Here is a 22,845-nt window from a genome sequence, read left to right on the forward strand (position 1 = left end):
TTGTAATAAGTCCATATTCATTATGTTAAAGCTACTACATTCATGGAATAGACCCTTTTAGATTCCCAAAATCTATTGTTTTAATAATACAGAGACACATTTATGAGTCCTTTTGTTTTGTTCAGGTGTTCCAGCAATAGAGCTGCCCTCCAAAAGTAATGAATAATACCTTAGTAAAATTGTCTTTCAAAGTCCCCTTGTTTGGCCTTGGAAATGTATAGCCTGATTGTTCTGTTAAATCACTTTCCTGATACTACACAGTAGCAATTATCAGTAGCCTGTAAGATGCTTACCTCATTCATTCTCTGAATTGCTATAATATACACCCACACCCAGTAAAATGCTGCAGTATAACTGTTGGAATTAAATAATCATGCAGCTTTGACTTAATTTGTGCTAATTCTTGGTATTTGGCTAAATGCTGACCGGCAGTTACTTCAATATATGTAACATATTTCTTGAACTATAATAAAACCATGTTTTGACTCTGCTGTCACAGCAAATGAATCTCATGGCGTGTCCAGATCACTGTCTAGTCCTGTTGTGTTGGATGAGTTTCAGTTACTAAGGCTCAAGGATGTGGATGAGGTGGATTGATTAGGTAAATCACATATGCTCTGGACTCTTGCCCCTCTTGGCTGATAAAACTAGCAAGGAGGGGACAACTGGCTGTGCCAAGAAGGTGACTAATGCCTCCTTGCGAGAGTGGGTGGCCTTGCCTGCTTGCTTGAACGAGGCAGTGGTAATATCACTCCACAATAAACCCTCTCTGGATTTGGAATATCTAAGTAACTACTGTACTGGCCAGTTGCTAATATCCCCTTATTGGGCATGGTTAAAAGTAATGACATTCTAGGGTATGTACAGAGGGTGACACCCAATGGCATCATTTTGCTTATTCAAGGGACTTCCATTTAGCCCGCTGTGATTGCCCAAAATCAAAGTGGATGTGATATTGGATGTGATTTTGGATGTCACTGATGATTCTAAACTGGCTAATGCAAAATGGAAGTGGGGGCGGTAGGCACCAAAAGTGGCTTAATGGGTCAGATTCAGGCCATGGGTTTCCCACAGAGTTTACAGTTTTAGCCTTGTGTTCTCAGTTATCCATGGCAAGTGAACCTAATCCATGGAATGAAACTGATCCATGCCTCTACCAGCAAATTAGGAGAAACTGCTTTATTGTACAAAGGAAAGTGATAAGCTATGTCCAAGACACCTTGGAGGTCTACACTAGAAAAGGGAACTTTGAAGGGACTCCTTTGGGGGCCAACATTGATGCCAAAATCCAGCATCGCCTGGCCTCTGCGAGTGCAGCTTTCTCCCGATTGAAGTGCAGAGTGTTTGAGGACTGGGACATTTGCAAGGAAACCAAAATGCTTGTTTACAAAGCTATTGTACTACCAACCTTACTATATGCTTGTGAAACATGCACCACTTATAAACGCCATCTCCATCCCCTTGAAAGATTCCATCAACGGTGTCTCCAAAAAAATTTACACATCACTTGGGAAGACAGGCGAACTAATATCAGTGTACTGGAAGAAGCAAAGATCACCAGTGTTGAAGCAATGATTCTTCAACATCAACTTTGTTGGACTAGTCATGTTGTGCAGATGCCTGATGATCATCTTCCAAAGCAACTACTCTATTCCGAACTTAAAAATGCAAAGCGTAATGCTGATGGTCAACAAAAGAGGTTTAAAGACTGTCTCAAGGCAAATCTAAAAAAAATTAGTATAAACACTGACAACTGGGAAACACTGGCCTGCGAGCACTCCAGCTGGAGAACAGCCTTTACCAAAAGTGTCATGGGCTTTGAAGACACTCAAACTCAGGACGCAAGGGAGAAATGTGCTAAGAGGAAGGCACGCTTGGCAAATCCACACCGTGATCAACTCCCACCTGGAAACCAATGTCCCCACTGTGGAAGGATGTGTGGATCCAGAATTGGCCTCTATAGTCACTTATGAACTCATTGTTAAAACCGTGTTTATGGAAGACACTCTTACTCGGCTACGAGCGATCGCCAAAGAAGAAGAAGAAGCTTATCTTATTTTTGTAGCCTTTGTGCACAATTCTGAATCCTGAGCTTCTAGCTCCCAGGGACATGCTGAAGTACAAAAATGGTGGCTTTGGGCCACTGGGAGGAGTACCGCTGCCTTGAACATCAATAGTAAACTGTGTTGGGGAATTTTTAATCCCTTTTAACCCTATTTTACACCATCTTTCTCTGAAATTCCTCTCCCATTTTCTCTGCCTGTGGATAAGGCAATGGAATGGAGAAAGGCATTTCGGTCCACCTACAACCAAAACTACCTAGATGAGGGCATGAAAGAACACAACCCAGCTGCCCTGGTTGAATATCTTGTCCACTCTTATCATTTGATTTCAAGGGTTTTGAAATTTATATCCATGAAGTATCAGACCAGATGTTCTCTAAGATGGATAGATCTTGTCAATGGATGAGAGCCAGAAGGATGTCTGAGAATGGAAGGATGAGCCAAAACAACAGGAATTATTATATATGTGCAGCTTTAGCAGTAGTGGCTGTGGCAGCCTAACTTGGATGAGATCAAGACCTGCTTCATAAACCTTATATCTCATCTAAGAAGAAAAATGCTTATCCATATGTGAAAGGATACATTGCTCATAGCACAGTCAATTGCACACAAGGCTGTTAGTCACTCTACTTTGGTTGGAACTATGACTACTTCACAAACCATGCAACTCTGGGTTGGCATTATATTTTGGTTTTGTCTCTGCCAATTGACACTGATGGGGTTATTGTTATTGTTCATAAGTAAAAGCAGCTGGTGTGTCTGACAGGTTGTCAATACTCCAGGCACTCATAGCAAGAGAGAGGAGGAGGAAGACATGGTGGTTTGAGAATTGTGGTACTTTCCGCATAGTATCCTGTCTCCACAGTAACTAGCTCCAAACGGGCCAAGATGAGAAATCATGCTGAGAGTGGGAGGGATCCTGTTCTTCGCTTCTAACATTTTATATAAAAACTATATGGGTTTTTTTTATTACATCCACACACAAAAATCTGTTTCCTACATTGTAACATGTTTCAGTATTTACTTAATTGTTCCATATTTTGTAAAACACATGAACTATAATCCCTATGAAAGATCCCTGATCTATCAGTGTAAGACAAAAGGACTACTATCCAAAGGAGTGGAGCACTTGCATGCAAGAAATGCAGATGTGTAATTTGGGTTGTTTGCTTCTGTACACATTGTGACTCAACTTCTGAGTACACACGCATAGGATTCTGCTGCAAATAGACCGATGGGCTGCTTGAATGCTGTCCAGTCTTGAATGCTGTCTTCTTTAAGAAGATGGGCTGTTGAAGTTCACAACAAGGAACTTTGGAAAACTGAAACTTTGTTTCTCTTGAACACCCCATGTGAACAGTTGGAAGTCTTCTGTGCAGATTACTCAAGCTAAGTTGATCCTACAGTTACCAAAAAAAAAAAAAAAAAATATTATGGGAGGCAAGACTGCAGTTTCCTTGTTCTTTTGCTTGTGCGGTGGCCAACAGCAATCTAATTGGATGGCAGACAGTTGGGTTTCATCTATGGGTCACATGCTGCCAAATCTTAGGGGGTCAAAGCAGTAGTTCATCAGCTTCGGCATTCTGTTTCTCACAGTGGCCAACATAAAGACAAGAGCTCTCTCCTCTTGTTGCTACCAACAACTAATTCTTGAACTCCAGACTTAAGAGTCTCTGTAAAGTCACTATTACTACTAGCCATTAACTCATTAACAATCACAGTGCCTTGAGACAGAGTGTCAGGTCATGTATCCACAGCAGTGACCAGAGGAGGAATGACTGCTGGGAGGAGTGCAGGAAAAAAGAAATGCCATGGCGCACCCGTAGCAGCAAAACTGGACGCCTTCCTCTGCCCCAGCTGCAATAAAACATGTCTCTTCCTTACAGACACAGCAGGGGCTATAAATGTCCAGTGGTTTGACTTTAACCCCAAAGGCACACTCTTCCATTGTATCCCAAGACAGACGGATGCCGACAATGTTTTAACTCATCCTCCATGATTTTCTCTAAATGCCATCAAATTAATGGCCATTGTTTCATGTGACACTGATTTTGCAACTCAATGAGCAATTCCCAACTTATTATAAACAGTATAATATTATAAACAGCACTATTTCAGGGCCTGCTCTCACAATCACCATTCCCCTCTCCTTTCTTATTTCCTGTTCCTCCTCCAAACTCGCCTCTCTCCCACTATTGAAACTAATATAGTTATGACCTAAGTGGGGAGTATTTAGAACATTTATATTAAGAATGCAGGAAGTATTTTTTAGCATAAAATTGTCCTGTTGCATGAAATGTTACATATCTTTGAAAATATCACAAAAATTGATGATACTAGGTGTCTTGGAAGTCACTGCTTATTTATGACAACTTCTTGATATTTTGATACACCCCAGGAACACATTCTAAATATCTTGGGGGAAGTGTGGTTCAGATTCAAATGATTTCCCATAGAAAGACAGACCATGAAACTGTACAAGTGAAATAGTCAGCCACCCTGCATCTCTAATACAGTTGAAGTTCCACACTGCAGTTAATTGCCAATTAACACTCTTTATCTCAGCAAGAGAAACAAGAATGTACTTTTATTAAATAACACGAATAAATGTGTGTGGATAATATTTTTTTGCAAAGAAAATAATTAAATACTCTGTTCCTCTCTGAGAGTTTTCCTGTTTATTTGCCACAGATAATTTCCATTATTTTAATTATGACATAATGATAATGCTATGAATTAGGGCTCCTTTACAGGAAATAATGGGTCTGCATGTTTTCATATCTGTTCTGTAATATTTGAAGGGGAAATTCTTATTTGCATACTTGTTGAAAATGTGCTCCAGAGCACCACCCAGCTGCACCTTTCCGAGATACATTTCCAACTCTTTGCATTCAAATCTTCAAATGTTACACAAGATATGGGGTTGATGTGCTCAGAAACTCTTGGACCATTATTTTCTGTTGTATACTACTAGACTGAGATACAAATTATGATTGATTGGTTGAATCACGATGCCATGGTTTCCCTTTTCAGGTTGGCAAGACTTGCTTAGGAAACCAGAACAATTCAACCTCTCTTCAGCTAAAGATGGCAGAAACAGACCCAGATATGCAGGTGCTAATCTTGTTGTCTCTAGAAATACTGAGCAAATTATAAAATGTGAAGATTTGTTTTCTTCAGTTGTTTTCATTTCTGAAACATCTGCATTCCGAGAGATGTCTGAGTGCAGTAATTAATGAAAGCACTCCAAAAAATGACACCCAGGGATGATCATTTGACAGTTCTCATAGATGGCACCACACTCCAAAACAGATGTCCTTATGACCCCAAGACTGGCATTAGTGTGTTGGTGTGGATGTGGCACATAAGGAACATGTTTCCATCTGTGATGAGAGTGCCCATTTGCAAAGGATTTCTGGTCTCATGTATATCAGGAGGTTTTGACTAGCATAAAGATTACTATACAAATGACCTCACTGCTTTCATTGTTAAATATACAGACTGGTCATAATAAATGATTATGTTCTAAGGAACTTAAAACAAAGCTGTTGGCAGCAGTCAGAATATCTATAGCACAAACATGGGAGACTTTACAGGGCAGATATTATGTGGTATAAAAATGCATGGATCCTGGAAAAGACAGCACATAATATAAAGATCTCCAATACTTTGGAAGATCCAGAACATTTACTGGTATATATTTTGTGTCTTGGAAATTTTTCAATTTCCCTCAACTTCAACTAACCACCAGGATGTTTTGGTGCTATCAATGCAGGCTATATGGATTTCTTATTTATTTTTTTACCAATGCCTTCTGACCTTGCTGATGTAAAAATTAAGAGGATGGATGTATTTTTTTAGAAAGCATAAGGTTTGCTGTAGCAAAGCTGTTCCCTTCCAATGAGCACTGATATTGAGAATTACACCTTCTGTTTACAAGCTATTTATTCCACAAGATTTACATACTACTTGACTGTAATGAAACTTCAAAGCTGTTTGCATCAAGGATTAAATAATACAATTATCAGTAAAAAAGAAGAAGAAGACGTTAAAAACAGCTGCAGTATATCAACATTCAAAAATAATTAAAATCAATGATAAGCTAAAACCAAATTAAAGCACGTCACCATTTTACATGTCTGGATAAGCTTACCTAAACAAAAATCTTTTTTGCAGGCTGAAGTTACAGGCTGAAGTCTTCCTAAACACCCTTTCTGGTGTTTGTTTTTCCTTCCCCCTTCATTTCTCCCACCCCTTACTTGCATGTCAAGGCCCCGGGTCCCACAGTTCCCTTAAATAATAAACACACGGACACAAATATTTAGGTTAATGGGAGGCAAAAGGAGGTCGCCCTCCAGCCATGCCACCATTTAAACAGCAAACAGCCACGCCCCTAGCCATTCTGATTGGTCAGCCGGGGTGTGTGACATGGCCAGGAGTCCCTATGACACGGGTGGCATCCCTCCGCCCACAGCTGGGACACTGGGAGGTCCCAGATCCCAGTCCACAATACTGTCCCCCGGGAAGGGGAGCAGACCTGTCCCACATCTGACATCATGTATGGCAGGTGCACATGGGTTCCTGAAAATAGCCTTGTGGATGAAATGGGGAGAGAATGCCAGTGAGCAAGATTTCTCTCCTCTTCTCCTGGTCTGGAGTGAAACAGAAAAATCCCCCTTGCTGTTGCTGAGGCTCTGAAAGCCTTGCAAGGCAAGTGATTTGCTACATGCCTTTCAAGGGAGCCTGGGTCCTACCAAAGGAAATTTTACCACTCTCCTCTGGGGTAGGGAAATATCACTCATTTATTTTATTGCATTTATTTATAAAAAGAAATATGTATATACTGCTGCATCATAAAAATATACCATGGTTTACAGCGATATAAAAACATAAAACCAAACAATAACATCCTAAAAAGTTAAAAAACATGTTGAAATCTAAAATAAAATAAAAACAATAGACCGTTGTGGGGGGTGTACTCTTAATTGCCTGCATAGGGCTGGCAGAATAGGAAAGTTTTCAGCAGGTGTTTAAAAGAAAGTACCGAAGGTTGGAGATTCCTTGCAACATTGTGCTGCAAGTCCCACTTGTAGTATTTTAACACTGATTGCGTTTTTCTCCATCTGTTAACAGAAGTCACACAGTCCTCCATGGATGAAACCAGAAATTAAAAAATCAACAGAGAGAAAAGAAAACAACCCTGAAGCATTGGCTAAAATCAAGGGAAAGACTCTGTAAACATCACCCAGCTCTCTTTAAAACGTTCTTCATTTGCTATCGTCTTCATCTTTTTAGTCCAGAGGCATGAAAATGTACCAGGTTTCTAAAGCATGCAATTTTTTCACTATTTTATGGATGTTTGTAAATTAGTCTAGAGATTTCTGAAATAGATTGATTAGTATCTTTCAGCAATAATCCAAGAGAAATGGATGTTTGAAAAAAAAATGCTTTGTAATACAGTCCAGTTTTTTGAAATATTATTCTGCCCTGATCTGTAACTTGCTTATTATAAATCACTCTGTTTTGTAAAGAAATGCTATTAAGAATTTTTATTTTATTAACCAATCCTGTTTCATAAGTATCATTATTGCATATCGAGGTCGACAAGCAACTTTGCACACACATGCACACATTCAACCCGGTAAGACCGTTTTGGCAAGGTGCCTGAAACTCAGTAGGGACGGTGCTCGTCTAACTTCTTGAGGGAGAAAGTTCCCTAGAGTTGGGAAAACCACACTGAAGCCTTGACTCCTTGCTGCTTCGGGTCCATAGGGAACCACTAACTGCTCCTCCTGATAGTCTCAGTGATCGACTTGGAGTGAACAGGATAAGGTGGTCCTTAAGGTATCCTGGGCTTGTTATTCAGGGCTGTGTACACTAGTACAAGAATTGTATTGAAGGGGGATACTCTAGCTGAGTCTTATCCCTGAGATGCTAATTTGCCAAATGATGCTGGAGGACATTCCTCTGTCTTGCCATCCCTTGAGAACCTGCACAATCATCCCCACACTTAAACTACTGTTCAAAGGATATAACGGACTACTTAAAGGTTTGGGGGCTTCTTATCCTCTTAATCAGGCAATGTAGAAAGAAGCATTTATTGTCCTTGAGTCTATTAAAAACATCTTCAAAACTTTCCAAAGGGATTATCTGTCAAAGAGAGGAATAAAGGAATATTACTGAAGGCTTGTGGGGAAAGCACCGTAGGCGGTTTGGCAGCAGGAGCAGGAGGAGAAAATTCGTATTTAAAGTATATGCTTCATTTAATATTGAAATGCCAAGATGTAGATGGGGGGAGGGGCAGAAAGCCCATCGGAGGAGCTACCATCATGTGAAAGCCACACATATTGTACAGATAACTGAAATCTGCTGAGGGGGCTCCTTGAGCCAAAGAACTGAAACCCTGAGAAAAGAGAGGCAACTGCGCCTTTTCAATGGTTGTGGCTGAAGCCTTGAAACTTGAAGAAAGGGCAAGGCCATCTTTCTGTTTCACCTACCAGGGTAATTCGAACCCATCCTCTTGGAGAATGTGTCAAACTTCTCATGGACTCATGAGGTAAATATAATTTAGTTTTTCAAAATGCAGCTTGTAAATCCTACACTGCTACTACCCTTATTAAAAAAACACACCTCCTGTGGGAATTGGTATTTATTTATTTGACTGTGGCCCTCTAAGGTGATCCAACCAGCTCATCCAATGTTGCCATTGGAAACACTTGCCCAACATGGCCCTGCCATTAGCCTCTCGTTGCCACCACCAGACAGATTTTAGGAATGGGGAAAAGAAAAAGGGTGGTGGAGAGTATAGGTTTTTATCAGTGGACTCTATATTGTGAGGGAGCTTGAGGGAAGCAGAACATCTAGTAAGGGTATGCAGGCCCTCTATGGGTACCCTGAATAACAAGGCAAACCAGGGAGATTTGGGTCAGACTTCCATGCTCCCGAGCCAGGCTGTGCCATTACCAATGCATGCTGAGGGAGATCCTGAAGGCTCCCAATCTTTTGAGTAGCTTGGTTTCTCCAGAAAGTTAAAACATGATCTCCCACCCCTTTTCTTTCCTGAGAAATCAAACCAAGCTCACCAGTGACATGCCCAGACGCCCCACCCTTCAGTTAAAGCTCAGGAAAGATATAGCAGCTTCTCTTATGGGGCTTTTTCATATCGAGAAGCATCGGCAGCCAGGGAGTTTGCTGAGTTGACAGGCTAGAAACCATACACTACTTTTAGCCGTCTCACAATGCTATGCTAAGCTCAGAACTCTGCACCTGCAGATATCCTAGGGGAAACCTTAAGTGCCCGAAGAATTGGGCAAGAAAATGGAAGCCTGCTTTGTAGGGGAAGAAATCTTTTGAGAAATTGTTGGGGTGTTAGGAGGAGGCACTTAGCTCTGTGAGCAGTTCAGCAGCTTTAGATCTCCTTGTGCCTGAAGTTATGGTGCTACTTCATGATGGTCTCCGGCAGTGCTTTTTTTCTTTTAAAAATGTTTAGGGGTACTCTCATTTTGACTCAAAAAACCCACCATTTTATAATCAAAATCAGGAAAAATAAATACAGTAAATGGACAAAAGTACAGATTCACAAAATGTTTAGGGGTATGCATACTCCTGCGTACCCCCAGAAAAAAGCATTGGTCTCTGATAATGGCACTAGATCCCCTGCCCCCAGTCACTGATCAGCAACACTTTATTATACTTCCAGCAAACTACTTCACAAGCTGTTGCTGCTTCTGCAACATGGTTAACTCCAAGTGACAACTCTTTAAAAGTGTATTTTCAGCCTAAAATAAAGAGTACATATTTTCTTGTTCAGCCTGAATAACTGATGAAAAAAAAGAGACAAGGGCATCTGGGGTAATTTTGTATTTTAACATCTTACGATTATTATTTTTCTCTTTGGTTGGCATAATAATTATACACATCCACACACTTTTCAAGCGCAGGCTGGCTCAGATCAGTGTGCATTGTAGAAAAGAAAAGTGTTGCATCTGGGTTTTTGTTTTTCACTGATTTCCATCTCAAATGCTTAAATTAAAAGGGGCTTTACAAACAACTTTCAGGAAAGCCAAGCAGCCAATTTTGTATGGAAAGATCACTGTATTTGAGCAGACACAATTTTCTTTTTAATTGTAAAGAAATATGAAAATAGCCTTCTGAGCATTATTCTCTGGAAATGAAGACAGAAAAGTCCCACTTCTTGTTTAAATGTTAATGCCAGTAAAGAGACAATGAGGAATGTTAATGAAAGCATGTCCCAAAAAAAGTGAGTTTGAGAGCAGGTAGAAGGATAGTGGATCTGGAAACGCATGCAGTAAATATTGGCCAGCAGGAAAATTCAAAAGCCGTTGTATTAGATTTTGACTTCCAAATAGTGCATATAATAAGAACAGCCCCTCTTTCCTAGTGAGTTTCCCTTCTCTCTTCTCTCCCCTTGGATCAGCAGTAGAACATTTGTTTTGCATGTCAAAGGTCACAGGTTCAATCCCTGACATCTCTATGTAGGGCTGGAAATGCCTACTTGGTCAAAACCCTGGAGAGCTGCTGCCACTTAATGTGGATAGTACCGATCTAGATAGACCATGGGTCTGACTCAGCACAAGACAGATTCCTATGTTCCCAGCTCCCTCCCCAAAGCCCTGATGCAAGACCAGCAGAATATTGTTGGCTTCAGAAACAGGGTGGGGCTACTACCCTTAATAAACTTCTCAGAATAAACCAGCAGCACCCTAGGCAACACCCTAGGGTGGTGCTGTGGGTTAAACCACAGAACCTAGGACATGCTGATCAGAAGGTTGCGGTTCAAATCCCCGCGATGGGGTGAGCTCCCGTTGCTCAGTCCCTGCTCCTGCCAACCTAGCAGTTTGAAAGCACGTCAAAGTGCAAGTAGATAAATAGGTATCACTCGAGCGGGAAGGTAAACGGCATTTCAGTGCGCTGCTCTGGTTCACCAGAAGCGGCTTAGTCATGCTGGCTACATGACCCGGAAGCTGTACGCTGGCTCCCTCGGCCAATAAAGCAAGATGAGCGCCGCAACCCCATAGTTGGTCACGACTGGACCTAATGGTCAGGGGTCCCTTTACCTTTACCCTAGGCTAATATTCAGGAAAACTCTGATGGAATTTTCCAGTGTTAAACCCTTCAGCAATATACATACAGGCACTCTCCATTTCAGTGTGCAATTAAACAATTACACTTAACACACCCACCTTTTCTTCCTTGGTGGGAAGATGTGTCATTTTGTGGTTTGCTCAGGTGCCAAAGTGTCTTGGGCCAGCCCTGGAGTTCAGAACAGTTTTGGTTCTGGGGGGGAAATTCCTATAGTTGGAATATGTTCCATAGCATCATGTGCTTTCATTTCAATGATATGCCTTTTGCATTGGCTGTGCTTCTTAGATCTTGGCGTTCCAGTGAAAAACAAACCATTTCCTATGAGCCTGAAGTTTGCGCCCAACCTTGACAAAACTTTTTGCGCAAGCATGACTTTAAAAACAATTAGACGCCTATGATATGTATATAACAAACTGTATTCTGCAAAAGAAGATATTTTCATGGAACGCAGTAGTTAGATAACCAAAGGAAGCATTCCCCCCACCCCGCAGGAATTGGTAAGACCTGGGGCAATGATTCATGAACATGCATTGTAAAATACGGTGTTCACCAGTCTGAAAAGCGTTACATTAAGCTACATGAAAAGAGCGCCGCTTTGTAAAGTTTATGGTCCCTTGTACTAAAACAAGGGACGGCTTTGTACATCCTTGTGATGAATATTGCAATTTCATAGGTGCAGGCACTGAAACAAACACTAATTGCAAGTGTCTGGAATTATTTATAGCTCTCTGTTGAACAAGGTTTTGCTAAACAAAATGAATGTAAATAAGAGCTACTCTTCAGATGCATTTTCTGTGATCAGTTGGAGTTTTTTAGCTGCTACAGATGAAGCTTTCTGACAGATTCTCAGAAAAGTTCTGAAAAAAATAATTTACCTTTTTAAAGGGCCTGGTGACAGTTATGAAAAGCCTCTAAAGCTGAAATTCTATGCACTACCCAGACCTGGGAGTCTCATCAATCTCAACAAAACATACTTCTACGTAGACTAGGATTGCATTGTAAGCCTTCCTTATTTAAATGTTCACAATGAGCTTGGTTGAAGGGAGGCAGAAGAATGGGTGAGACAGGGGAGTGGGGCAGGAAGTGGGGCAATCTATTTTGAAGGCCTAGTTCAGATGCTGTAAAATCATCCACATTAATGAATGTACTAGTATCAGCCTAGCTCATGCATAGTTGCTTGCAAGAGGCTTCAAGTCATTTAGGAGCAATGTGGACATTCATAATTAGATTATACAGTGTGGAAAAGAAATGCTGTCTTTTGTCTTTTCCCTCCAGACATCCATTCCACCTTTGAAATCCTGGTAATTTCTGGGAAAATCCAGACATAAGGCAGCCCTACCATAGAGATTTATGTATCTGTCCATTTCACCAGCAGTAGATGCTTATTTATTTATTTTTCCAAATGCTCTCACAGTTCACAAGGTTTATTATCCTAATTTAAATCACTGGGGTGTTTCAAAGCTAAAGGCACAAGTAAACAGGATGCAGCAATCTAATATAAAATAAGTCAAAAATAGACATGTCCTTTTTCTGGCTGAGGTTCCATATATTTCATAATTGAATGGCAGGCATATATTTTTTTTAATGTTCCATTTTTCTGTGATGGAGTTGTAGTGATCAGTGGGGAATTTTTTTTGTCTTTCATGCGACAATGAGGGACATACTATTCTCTCTGGAAATAAGGTAGCAATGTTGTTTTAGAGGTGCAGTAAAAAATACTGAATATTTTGGAAATAGGTTTACAAAGAAACTCACAGAACAACTTACAAATCTGATCTATGAAGTACTAGGGATGGGAAGAAAATTTGAATTTGTTTGCATTTAAAGATGAATTGTATAATCTGCACCTTCTGGAACAATGAAACACAGCCATCTTGTGAAATCTGCACTTCTCCAAAATTCTCCAAAATTTGCAATAATAGTAATGTATACAAAAATCCATATACTGGGGTAAAGTGTCAATGACAATCTGTGAAAATAGCATACAAAAATGCCTTGTATGAGAAATTTGCTGTGCAGAAAAATATGTTTATTAGGCAAAATAACATATAAAAATGTGCATAGTACATTAGGATAAATTTGCAGGAAATGCAGGAAATTAGGAAATGCAGAGGATGCAGAAAACTGAGAGGGGATGAAAATTTAGATTGGAAAAATGAGAAACTGAAACTGCCACATTTGCAAATCCTTATGAAACACAAGATGTGGTACTCCACTGTGCTTTTATAAGTATTAAAGTATTATCCAATACTTTAGTTTCCCATGAAATTCCTCCTGTACTTTGTTAAAGAACCTCCAAACTTAAATTGGATTTTGCTTTGGGTGGCATTCAAGAGAAACCTAGCAATGCACGAAAATCCTGCTCCGCTTCTTTAGAAATTTTACCATACTTGTTAAAGCTTCCCTTAGGTGGCTCTAGTCCTTTTTTCTTCTTTTTTTTAAGAGCCTGGTAAAATCTTTCCAATTCATTAGAATAAATAAGGATTAAAAAGAATAAAAGTTGAAAAGCAATAGGAAAGTGCCAGGACAGCTTCATTTCAACAACAGTATTCTAAATATCGGCTCAGGAAGTGGTCAGTTGCATTGAGCCGACAGCTCCCCTTTGCCCAAAGTACCAAGAAAAAGGCTTTGCTTCATTCTCTTTCTGCTGCGTTTCCTCCCAAGAAAGAAAGATGGACTTAAGGCAGCTGGAAGCAGAGCAGAACTCCAATCATTGCAAAGCTTGGATCATTGAAGCAGCTTGACTTTCAGATTAAAACAGGCATAGGCAAACTCAGCCCTCCAGATGTTTTGGGACTACAACTCCCATCATCCCTGGTCCTGTTAGCTAGGGATGGTGGGAGTTGTAGTCCCAAAACATCTGGGGGGCCGAGTTTGCCCATGCCTGGATTAAAATATGGAGAGAGAATAAATGGTACCTGGATCATACCTCACCTTCCATAGCCTTTCTTTTAAAGGGGTGTTGTACTACACACTTATCCATTTTTAGTTTTATTTTCTGTGCAGTGGCTGGTATTCTAGGTGACCTTGCCTGCAGATTATGAACACATCAATACAATGAAATATAAGCAGTTAAAAAAAGGACTGTGTGCCATTCTACATTAACAACAGCAATAAAAACATAGATGGTCAGCAAACATTTATTTGTTTTGGCCCTAATCCTATCAAAACCTTTTTTTAAAAAAAATAAATAAACCCTGATTTTCTTGACTGACTGACTGATTTCATTTGATGTCTTGCCCACTTTTTGCCCTAATTTCCCAGGGCAGGTTACAATAATATAATATACAATTATCCTTTTTTAAAAAAACCAGATCAAACACTTGCAATCATAAAAGTAAAACCAGTTCAGCCACAACAGAACAGAATACCTCAGCTGTGGGTGGGGTGAGGGGTGGGAAGCTTGGCCAAAGAGGTACATCTTTAGCATACTGAAAAAGCTCTGCATCAAATATCCTAGATGCACCTCTGTTGGCTATTCTACAATTCAGGGGCTGCCGCAGAGAAAGCCCTCTCCCAGGCCTCCATTCCTTGCACTTCTGAAGGGTGGAGGAACTACCAAGAAGTTCCCACTGCTGATCTTAACACCTAAGAAGTTTGGTAAGGATGGAGACAGCCTTTCAGATATATGGGGCCTAAATCTTTTAGGGTTTTAAGCACTAATGTGAGCCCCTTGAATTGGGCCTGGAAACAAACTAGCAACCAGTGGTTACCTGAGTGCTACATGGAACCCAGCCAGTAAATTGGCTGCTACATTTTGGAACTATTGAAGTTTCCAATTCATCTTCATGGACAACCTCATGTAGAGTGTAGTGAAGTAATCCAATCTGGAGGTTACGGGGGTGCCAACTTGAATAAAATATTGGGAGGGGCAGGTTAGCCCACATGACATGACACTCACCCACCATTTGAGTGGCAATGCCCATCAACTTGGTGGGGGGCTCAAATATTTTATTGGGGAGGGAGTGACCTCAGCCCCTAGGAGTTGGCTCTTGTGGGGGTTTGCCAGAGCATAGAGGACAGTGGCCAACTCATTCCTGTTCAAGAGGGGCTTCTAACCACTAAGACTCCCTGAGTTTCTAGTACTATCAGTGGATCCAGTTGCCTAAAGGATGGATACAAAGGCATCAGGTAAACCTGCTTTGTGGTAATTTTCCACATTTGGGGCTCAGCTTTAGAAAAAGCTGTCTCTCTGATAGCCAGCATCGTAATCCCTGCATGTGACTTTGCTGGTGATGATGACATCTGCTATGCAGCTTCATATAGGATCATTCAGTCTTTGGGTTTTCCTGGCTCTAGATAATTTAGGATGCAAGGATTAGAACCAGCACTGTGTCTAGAAACATAGTGGAAGTTTCTTGACTATAGGTGTGATATACCTGGTGGCCCCATCATACCAACCAAACACTACCTAGTCAAAGGGCTGATTCACATGACAAAACTGTAATGTGAGACCTAGGCCCCAACTGCACTACACATTTATAGTGGTATCATACCACTCTGAACAGTCATTCATTCCCCAAAGGAATCCTGGAACTCCAGCACCCATAACAAACTCCAGTTCCCAGGATTATTTGGGGGAAGCCATGACTTTTTAAAGTGACATGATACTGTTTAAAAAGTACAGTGCAGTTAGGGTCCCAGACTCAACACAAGGAAAGGGAGATGGTGGCATCCAACAAAATAGTTCCACTAGCACAACTCTCCCCCCTTTCTTTTTCTTTTTCAAATTTTTGCTGTGCACTGTAACTTCCCCGCCTTCCAACTCAACTATCATGTCCACTAACTGTACCCTCATTCACTGTTACATGTGAATAAAGTTCAGGTATTGTGTTCACAGGTGCACAGATTATACTCACTGAATGTGATGTGTGAACACCCATTATGTGCACTGGAATAAAATGTTGTTAACATCTTAATTAAAGATCTCATAGAATACCATCTGACAACACTGGAAAATAGATATCCTTACCTTTGTCTTGGTTATTTTTGCTGTTCCTAGAATATTTATTTGTTGATTTACTTAAATGTTTCATGTCCTGTCACAGACTTTCATATTCTGGCATATTTATATTTGCTTCATGTAAGTAAAAACTGAAGGACATCATAAGTTTTGATCTAGAAAAGACTCCCCCCCTCCCTCTCTCTCTCTTTTATTCTTGTGCAGTGCAATGGTCTTGTGAAAATGCCCCCAAGCAATAAGGATGCTATTCATAACATGTGCTACTGGGTAAATTTTGCCTTGGGGAAAGTCAGTGTCTCTTGGGGGAACAATTAAGCAGATGCTCTTACAGAAATAAATGGTGCTTAAGAGTATTTAACTTTGGCTAGGTCAAGACCCAACTTTTCCAGCTTCGCACCACCCCTTCCTCCTTGCCAATCAAAGAAATTCTTTCATTTCTAGGAAGGATCTCTTGGTAGGACTGATAAGTGCTTCCCCCAACAAAGTGACTATTTTTATTCTTTGATGTGAGTCGAAGTTGAATGGCTGAAGTTTTCCTTTTGAGAAAATTTGTCCCACCAGCTTCTTTCTGAAGAAGGGAGAAAAGGTTCCAAGTGCAATGCGACAATTTAAATCACTTTGCAGCTTAGATCATTTAAGTGTCAAGAATCCATCAGTTTCTTGAATAAATTACCATACTTCCATTTCTTCCTTCTGAAGTTGTGCTCATACAAAGCTGATTCACTTGAATGTGACTTTGCCATTTTAATGGCAGGGGAAGAAAAATTGACCCCTTTAAACGTCATCAGACACCATTTGAGGGAAACTCAAAGAAAGGGGCTAACCTGGAAAGTTAAACAAAGTCCTTACTTACATAAAGAGCAGTGTATGTTAATAGGCTCCTTTAAAAAAAAAAAGAAAAAATGAAAACCTAGATTTAGCTTCAGCATTCAAAGGAAATAACTAGTATAAGCTCACAATTAGGCCGTCTTGAAGGGTAAATGTTTTGTGGTTTGTTCTCTTCTCAAATGTTCTTGAGATGAAAAGAAATGTTTGAAGTCATTCTTGTTTATGTAAACAAAGACGTCTGAAGCTGTATGTGACACAACCACTTTTTTCTGGGGGTACTCGAGGAAACACAGTACCGGCACCTTTTTTTTCTAGAAGAAAAGCACTGGGCACAACAATAAGAAAGAGGCAATCCTGAAAATTAGGGGTTCTGCACCACATCAGGAGTGAATAGAAGCAAGATCCCCGCTTCTGACAGTTACCATGAGGGTGACAAGAGTGGAGCTGGAGTGTAGAGTTAGCATGCACGTGTGTGGAATCTGCTGATTGGAACACCAGAAGAGGGTTTTTAGCAATGTATTTTCCTCGGCCCCTGGATATACAGGGCCTTGGTCTTTTAAGAGAAACCCTTGGAACGTTGACTTTATTTACCTGTTTTGAGGATGGCTGAGGAAATGCAGCCAGGACTCCGTTTCCCTTTGCCTAATTGAAGAAGTAGCCAGATGTTCCCCTCCAGATGTTATTGGGCTATAACTCCCATCAGCCCCAGCCAGAGTGACCATTTCTCAGGGATGATGGGAGTTGCAATCCAGCAACATCTGAAGAACATTATATTGGCTATCCCTGGTCTAATGGCTAGTTCATACCATCTATTATTATTATTATTATTAAAATTGGATACCGCCCTATACTCGCTGGTCTCAGGGTGCTTCACAGGATAAAATCACAGTATAAAAACACAAAATACATAATAAAAATAAAAAGAAGAACGACTCAATAACACACACACCCCACATGTCCTACCCAACCCACCTAATTTTCTTGCTGCTCCTGCAGTGGTGCAAGGCAGCAAAGCTATTCCCTTTCCCTTTTCTGTCTGTCTGTCTACTGTTATGGCTGTATGCCATGTAGTTTTCCCCCATGTTAAAATGCTTCTGCTCCTAGCATGCAGCTGTAGCAGATTCACAGGCATTGGATAAAGAAGGGAGAGACAAGAGTTCCCCTCTGTTCCTCCATTCCACTGGTGGCAGAGCAGTAAGCAAGGTAAATTAAGGGGTGACCAACAGTGATGCTTCTCCCTCTGTTCCTCCAACTGCAGCCATCACCAGAGCAGCAGACAAAGTAAAGGAATTAGAGAAATGGAGACTAGATGCTTGGACCAAGGGGCTTGGACTTTGCTTCAGTTCCAATCACATCTTCATGGACCTAATTGGGGATCAGCTGAACACCTGCTGTTTTCCAAACAGCCGAGTTTTCCAAGCCAAACTGAGCTTGATTTATGGAGTTCATGCCATCACTATTTCAAGCAGCATAATTCAATCAGGCGTGAATGTAGTGTGTCATAGGACATGTAAACATCGCTAAATATAACTTTCCAAGTCTCTCCTTTTTATTGCAAAGACCTTAAATACTATTTTTATCTAAACCTAAACATTCTGTTCTGTGATTATTTTGGAAACCGCTTGCCCACCCAAACCACTAGTTTTATGCTATTGGGTGAAATAGAATATAATAATGGAGGCATGGAAGAAAAAAACTAGCTTGGAACCTGCAGATCTGAAGAAGCCAGTGATGTACAGATCTCTCAATGAAGAACCTTGCTGGGTGAGGCCAAAGGCTCATTGAGTCCAGAACACAGTAATTATCTAGATGCCTGTAAGAACCCTGCAATCAAGAGGACATGAGCGCAGCTGCATCCTCACCACTTGTCGATTCCAGCAACTAGTATTCAGAGGCATACTACTTCCAACTGGGTGCCTTCATCTGCCCCAGCTGCTTCAGAACATGTCTCTCCCATATCAGTCTCTACAGCCACAGCAGATGCCATAACCTTACAACAGTTTGACTTCACCTGCAAAGGTACACTCCTCCGTTGTCTCCCCAGGCAAATGCCAACTACCTCCATAATTATCTCATTGTACCTCAGCTCTCCAGCTAAGTAGTAAGAACTGGACAATGCTGGGAGCCAAAAGATTCAAGGCCTTTTCAGGTGTTTCCCCTCGTGTGATTTTTACTATACCAGTAACAGTGGTCCTGATGGAGCCTATTATTAGTTTCTTTTGATGGTGATAAAAATTGCACTTACTGAGACCATGATTTTTAATCAAAGAAAATAAAAATAATAAAATGACAGTGTTTACTCACTTTTGCTTTTATTCTTTTTTTTTTTAACTTTGGTTGTATGTTGTGCTTAATAAAGTAGTCATATAGTCATATATGCAGTCATATAGAGAACTGCTAAGCTGTAAGTCCTGTTGACTTCAGTGGGGATTACTGTCAGGTAAGCAGGTATAGACGACATCAAAATAATGATCTCAAGTGAACTTACTCTCATTTTAAAGCCATTTCTCATCGAAAGAAAGAAGGCACATATTTTATACCTGCAGTTAAAAGAGTTTCTAAATCAAAGACAGATAAATGACACTGGACTAAGTGATAGCTTTATGGCTAAGTGCTCATTTGTGTTTGTTCCTCAGAAAGTGTGGCGTGCCACAAATGTTGCGGAATGTAAAAATACAGCACCTGGCAAATGGCAAATCCAAATGATTCTTATGTTGTTCACGCGCAAGGGCTGAGGCCATTTCATTATCTGAATGATATCTAACCAACAGCTTAATATGTCTTCTCAGAGTGTCAGCGCTTTGTACCATGCGCCACAGAATGAGGCTCAATGCAAGTAATGAAATTACATTGCTTTTACCTTTGCCAATGCAGATGAGATGACTGCCATCTGCAAGAAATTCCCACAAGTCACAGTGTGAAACTAAATTTAGCATCACCAGCTGGATCTTGTTCTCAGGGTGTAATAACCTTAATATCATAATACTTCTTTCTTGATGGGGCAAATGATCCTGCAACAGCAAGGAACCTGTTTACAGCCAGTCTGTGGTGTTGATGACAGCCCTTACCTTCCAGGGAACACTAGTATGAGGAACAGTAATTCCACCTAACAACCAAGAAATAGACCAGTACTTGGAGGATTTAGAATCCAGGAAGGTCTGAGTTCCGTGAGCAGAGAAGGCTCTCCACAATTGATGGATGCCTTTCCACAGAGGGAAGAGGACATTGCTGGCTGTAGGGGTGCAATGGACAAGAAGGGTGCATCAGGCTCAGGGCCAATTTCCTTTCAAGAAATCAAATGATGTGTGGGAGACAATGGGCAAACAGAGCTATTCTGATATGGGTGAAGTCCAAACCATTCCCAGCCTGAACGAAAGAGGCGAGTTTGAATTCAGCACCCACCCTCTTAAATTGGCTTTCTATTTTCCCTTTGAGAATATGTTTAAATGTCAATTGTTTCAAGACTGCTTCTTCAGTTACTTTTGCCTCAGCAAGGAATAATACCCATGTGAGCAGAACAATGTGTAACGAAGTATCACAAATATCTATTTTCCAATTCAGAGATTGAGAAATCCTGTTCTTGTTCATCTCCGTGGCCACGTGTCAAGAAAGAAATGACCATTTAGACTCTCACTCTCTGGCAGAGCATATATCTTTGAACAGAATTATTAATTCTGTTGGGGGGGGGGGGTTGTGAGAAGTTACCATGAGAAACCCAGAATGTGTGTAGACTGAAGCTTGATATAAAAGAGGATGTACAGAACTATTGTTAATATTTCTGTAACCCACTGTGGTGTTTGCCTCCTAGGTGAGTTGTAAGGAAAGGGTTAAAATGAGTGTGATGTGATTGGCCAGTGGGAATGCAAGGGAGGAGTAAAAGTTAGAGTGGGAGGTTTTGAAAGTCAGTTGAGGTTTGGGAGTTGGTGAAGTAAGAGGGAGGAATAGTCAGTGGGTTGGTTGAGTTGTATTGTGAGAGAGTGAGAGGAATTGTCAGGTGGAGTCAAATAGTTAGTTGGGAATAATCAGTTGGGAGTTGTTAGGAACTAAGAGTTTCAAAAACTGACAAGAAAAATTAACTGAAACCATAAGCTTGTTTTGCATTTTAAAATAAACTTGATTATTTGTTAATGTTAACAACTGTCTGGTCTCCGTGTGCCCCCGTGAAAAACGGGGTGGTGGCAGTGGAAAAAGAAATCGCAGTGGTGGCACAGGGTCAATAGACCGTCAAACGTCCGGGGGCCCTGTGTGTGATCACCACACCCACCTTTCTCCAGCAGGCTCTGGGGTGGATTACAACAATCTGAACTTCAACATCAAAAAGAGTTTTAAAAAATCATGTTCCCAGGAATATGACTGGTCTCAAAAACACGTGTCTCAATGTCAAAGGCCAGAGCAAAGCGGTTCATCTTCAGCATACCACATTATACAGCATATATAGAAGCTGTATAACGAAGGTGCCAGACATACCTCTTTGGGGAAGGAGTTCCATAACCTAGCAGTTATCACAAAGAATGTCCTCTGGTGGGCTGCCACCACCCCTGAACTTCAGAGAGCAGTGGAATTACTAAGAGGGATTTCTCTGCTGATCTTAACATGCAAGAGGGGCTTCAGGGAAGGAGGTAATGTTTCAGCTATTTGGCCTGAAATGTTAAAAAAAGGTCATTTGTGAGAAGTTAAAAAAGGAAATAGCAATATCTTTCACAAGAAGAAAAAGGTCTATATTTTTATAGGCTTCACAAGAAGGGGAAAATGAAAAGGAAGAAAATGATTGTCAATTATTTGACAGCCATTATATTTCCTGAAAGTTTTGTGCTCTTAGCAAACTGCAATTACTTTTGTGTGCTCTGTTTGAAAGCTAAAGAGAAAGCGTGTTCTCATTAAAGGAGAGCACGTGTTGCGGCTGGGGCTAGGCAAAGCACCCTGTAGTTGCCAGGCAAAATTGAAGGAAAGGGCCTGGCAAGGATTGGTGATGGTGTTGCTGGGGCAATTTGTATGTTGCCACTTTGGGGGTGGAGATCAGAGGATATTTAAGGAAGGCCCACAGAGAGTTGCTTTCTCTTTCGCTGTGGGCATCGGATCGAACACAGCTAAAGACCGGTTGTATAAATCTATATCTCATTCCTCATTTTCTCCTATTTTATTTTATTTATTTATTTGATCTTGGCCTTTTGTGTTTATCTCCCCAAAGTCTACCCCCCCCTTCTTTAATTTATTTTCCAGGTTCTTTGTCTTTAGTTTTCAATTTTTATTTGTTTTTGTTCTGACTCTTGTTTCCATTTTACTAGCCTTCCCCCCCCCAACTTTCCTCGTGGGCTTTTGGTCCCGTGGGGCTGCTGGGGGTGGCCGGGAGGGGGGGGGCGGACCCTAGGCCTTTCGGCCCGGTTCGTAGCCGAGGCGCCGGGGACGGGGCTGGTTGACCTTCGGGCCCTCAGAGCTTTACCATTCCCCCCCCCCACTTCGTAGGGTTACTAGAGAAAAAAGCGGGTGCTTACCGTAGTCCTCCCCTGGCCTCTCACGGCGGCGGCCCCCTTTTCGCGCGCTTCGGCGCGCTCTTACTAGCCGGGGCGGGCCGGCTGGCGCGGAGGCTCTGCGCAGGCGCCGTTGGAGCCGCCGATTCGCACGCGGCGCTCGGCGCTTGCTTATTTGGCCCTGTTCGGGCCGGGCTTGGGGAGGCTTAGTCAAGCCTTTCCCCTCTTGGCCCGGGTATAGCGGGGAGTGCCTGGGGGAGCTGGGGGAGGCCGTGGGACGTGCCTTGGGCTCGGGGCCTATTTGGGCACCCCCCCCACCCGGCTCCGAGCGGTAGCGGCTTTTGCCGCGCTTCGGCGCCTGCGGCCTGCGGAGTTGGGCCGTTTTAGGCTGCGGGGGGGCCCTCCTCGGACGTTCCAG

At 41.5% G+C, this 22,845-nt stretch overlaps 1 protein-coding gene across 4 annotated transcripts in view; it reads left to right on the forward strand.

The window, feature by feature from the left end:
• The window catches only part of LUZP2 (leucine zipper protein 2), a 346,882-nt gene extending 339,254 nt beyond the window's left edge, over positions 1-7,628 (forward strand). For all 4 annotated transcript variants that reach the window (XM_080983546.1, XM_080983544.1, XM_080983545.1 and 1 more), the window contains 2 exons: positions 5,097-5,177; positions 7,197-7,628. In XM_080983546.1, coding sequence (XP_080839672.1) covers positions 5,097-5,177; positions 7,197-7,301 — 186 coding nt within the window. In that variant the 3' untranslated portion in view covers positions 7,302-7,628. The remainder of the gene's footprint in view (positions 1-5,096; positions 5,178-7,196) is intronic.
• The last annotated feature ends 15,217 nt before the right edge of the window (positions 7,629-22,845 follow it).

The sequence above is a fragment of the Podarcis pityusensis genome, assembly GCF_964106645.2.
Source record: "Podarcis pityusensis genome assembly, chromosome: 1".
Taxonomy (NCBI): Eukaryota; Metazoa; Chordata; class Lepidosauria; order Squamata; family Lacertidae; genus Podarcis; species Podarcis pityusensis.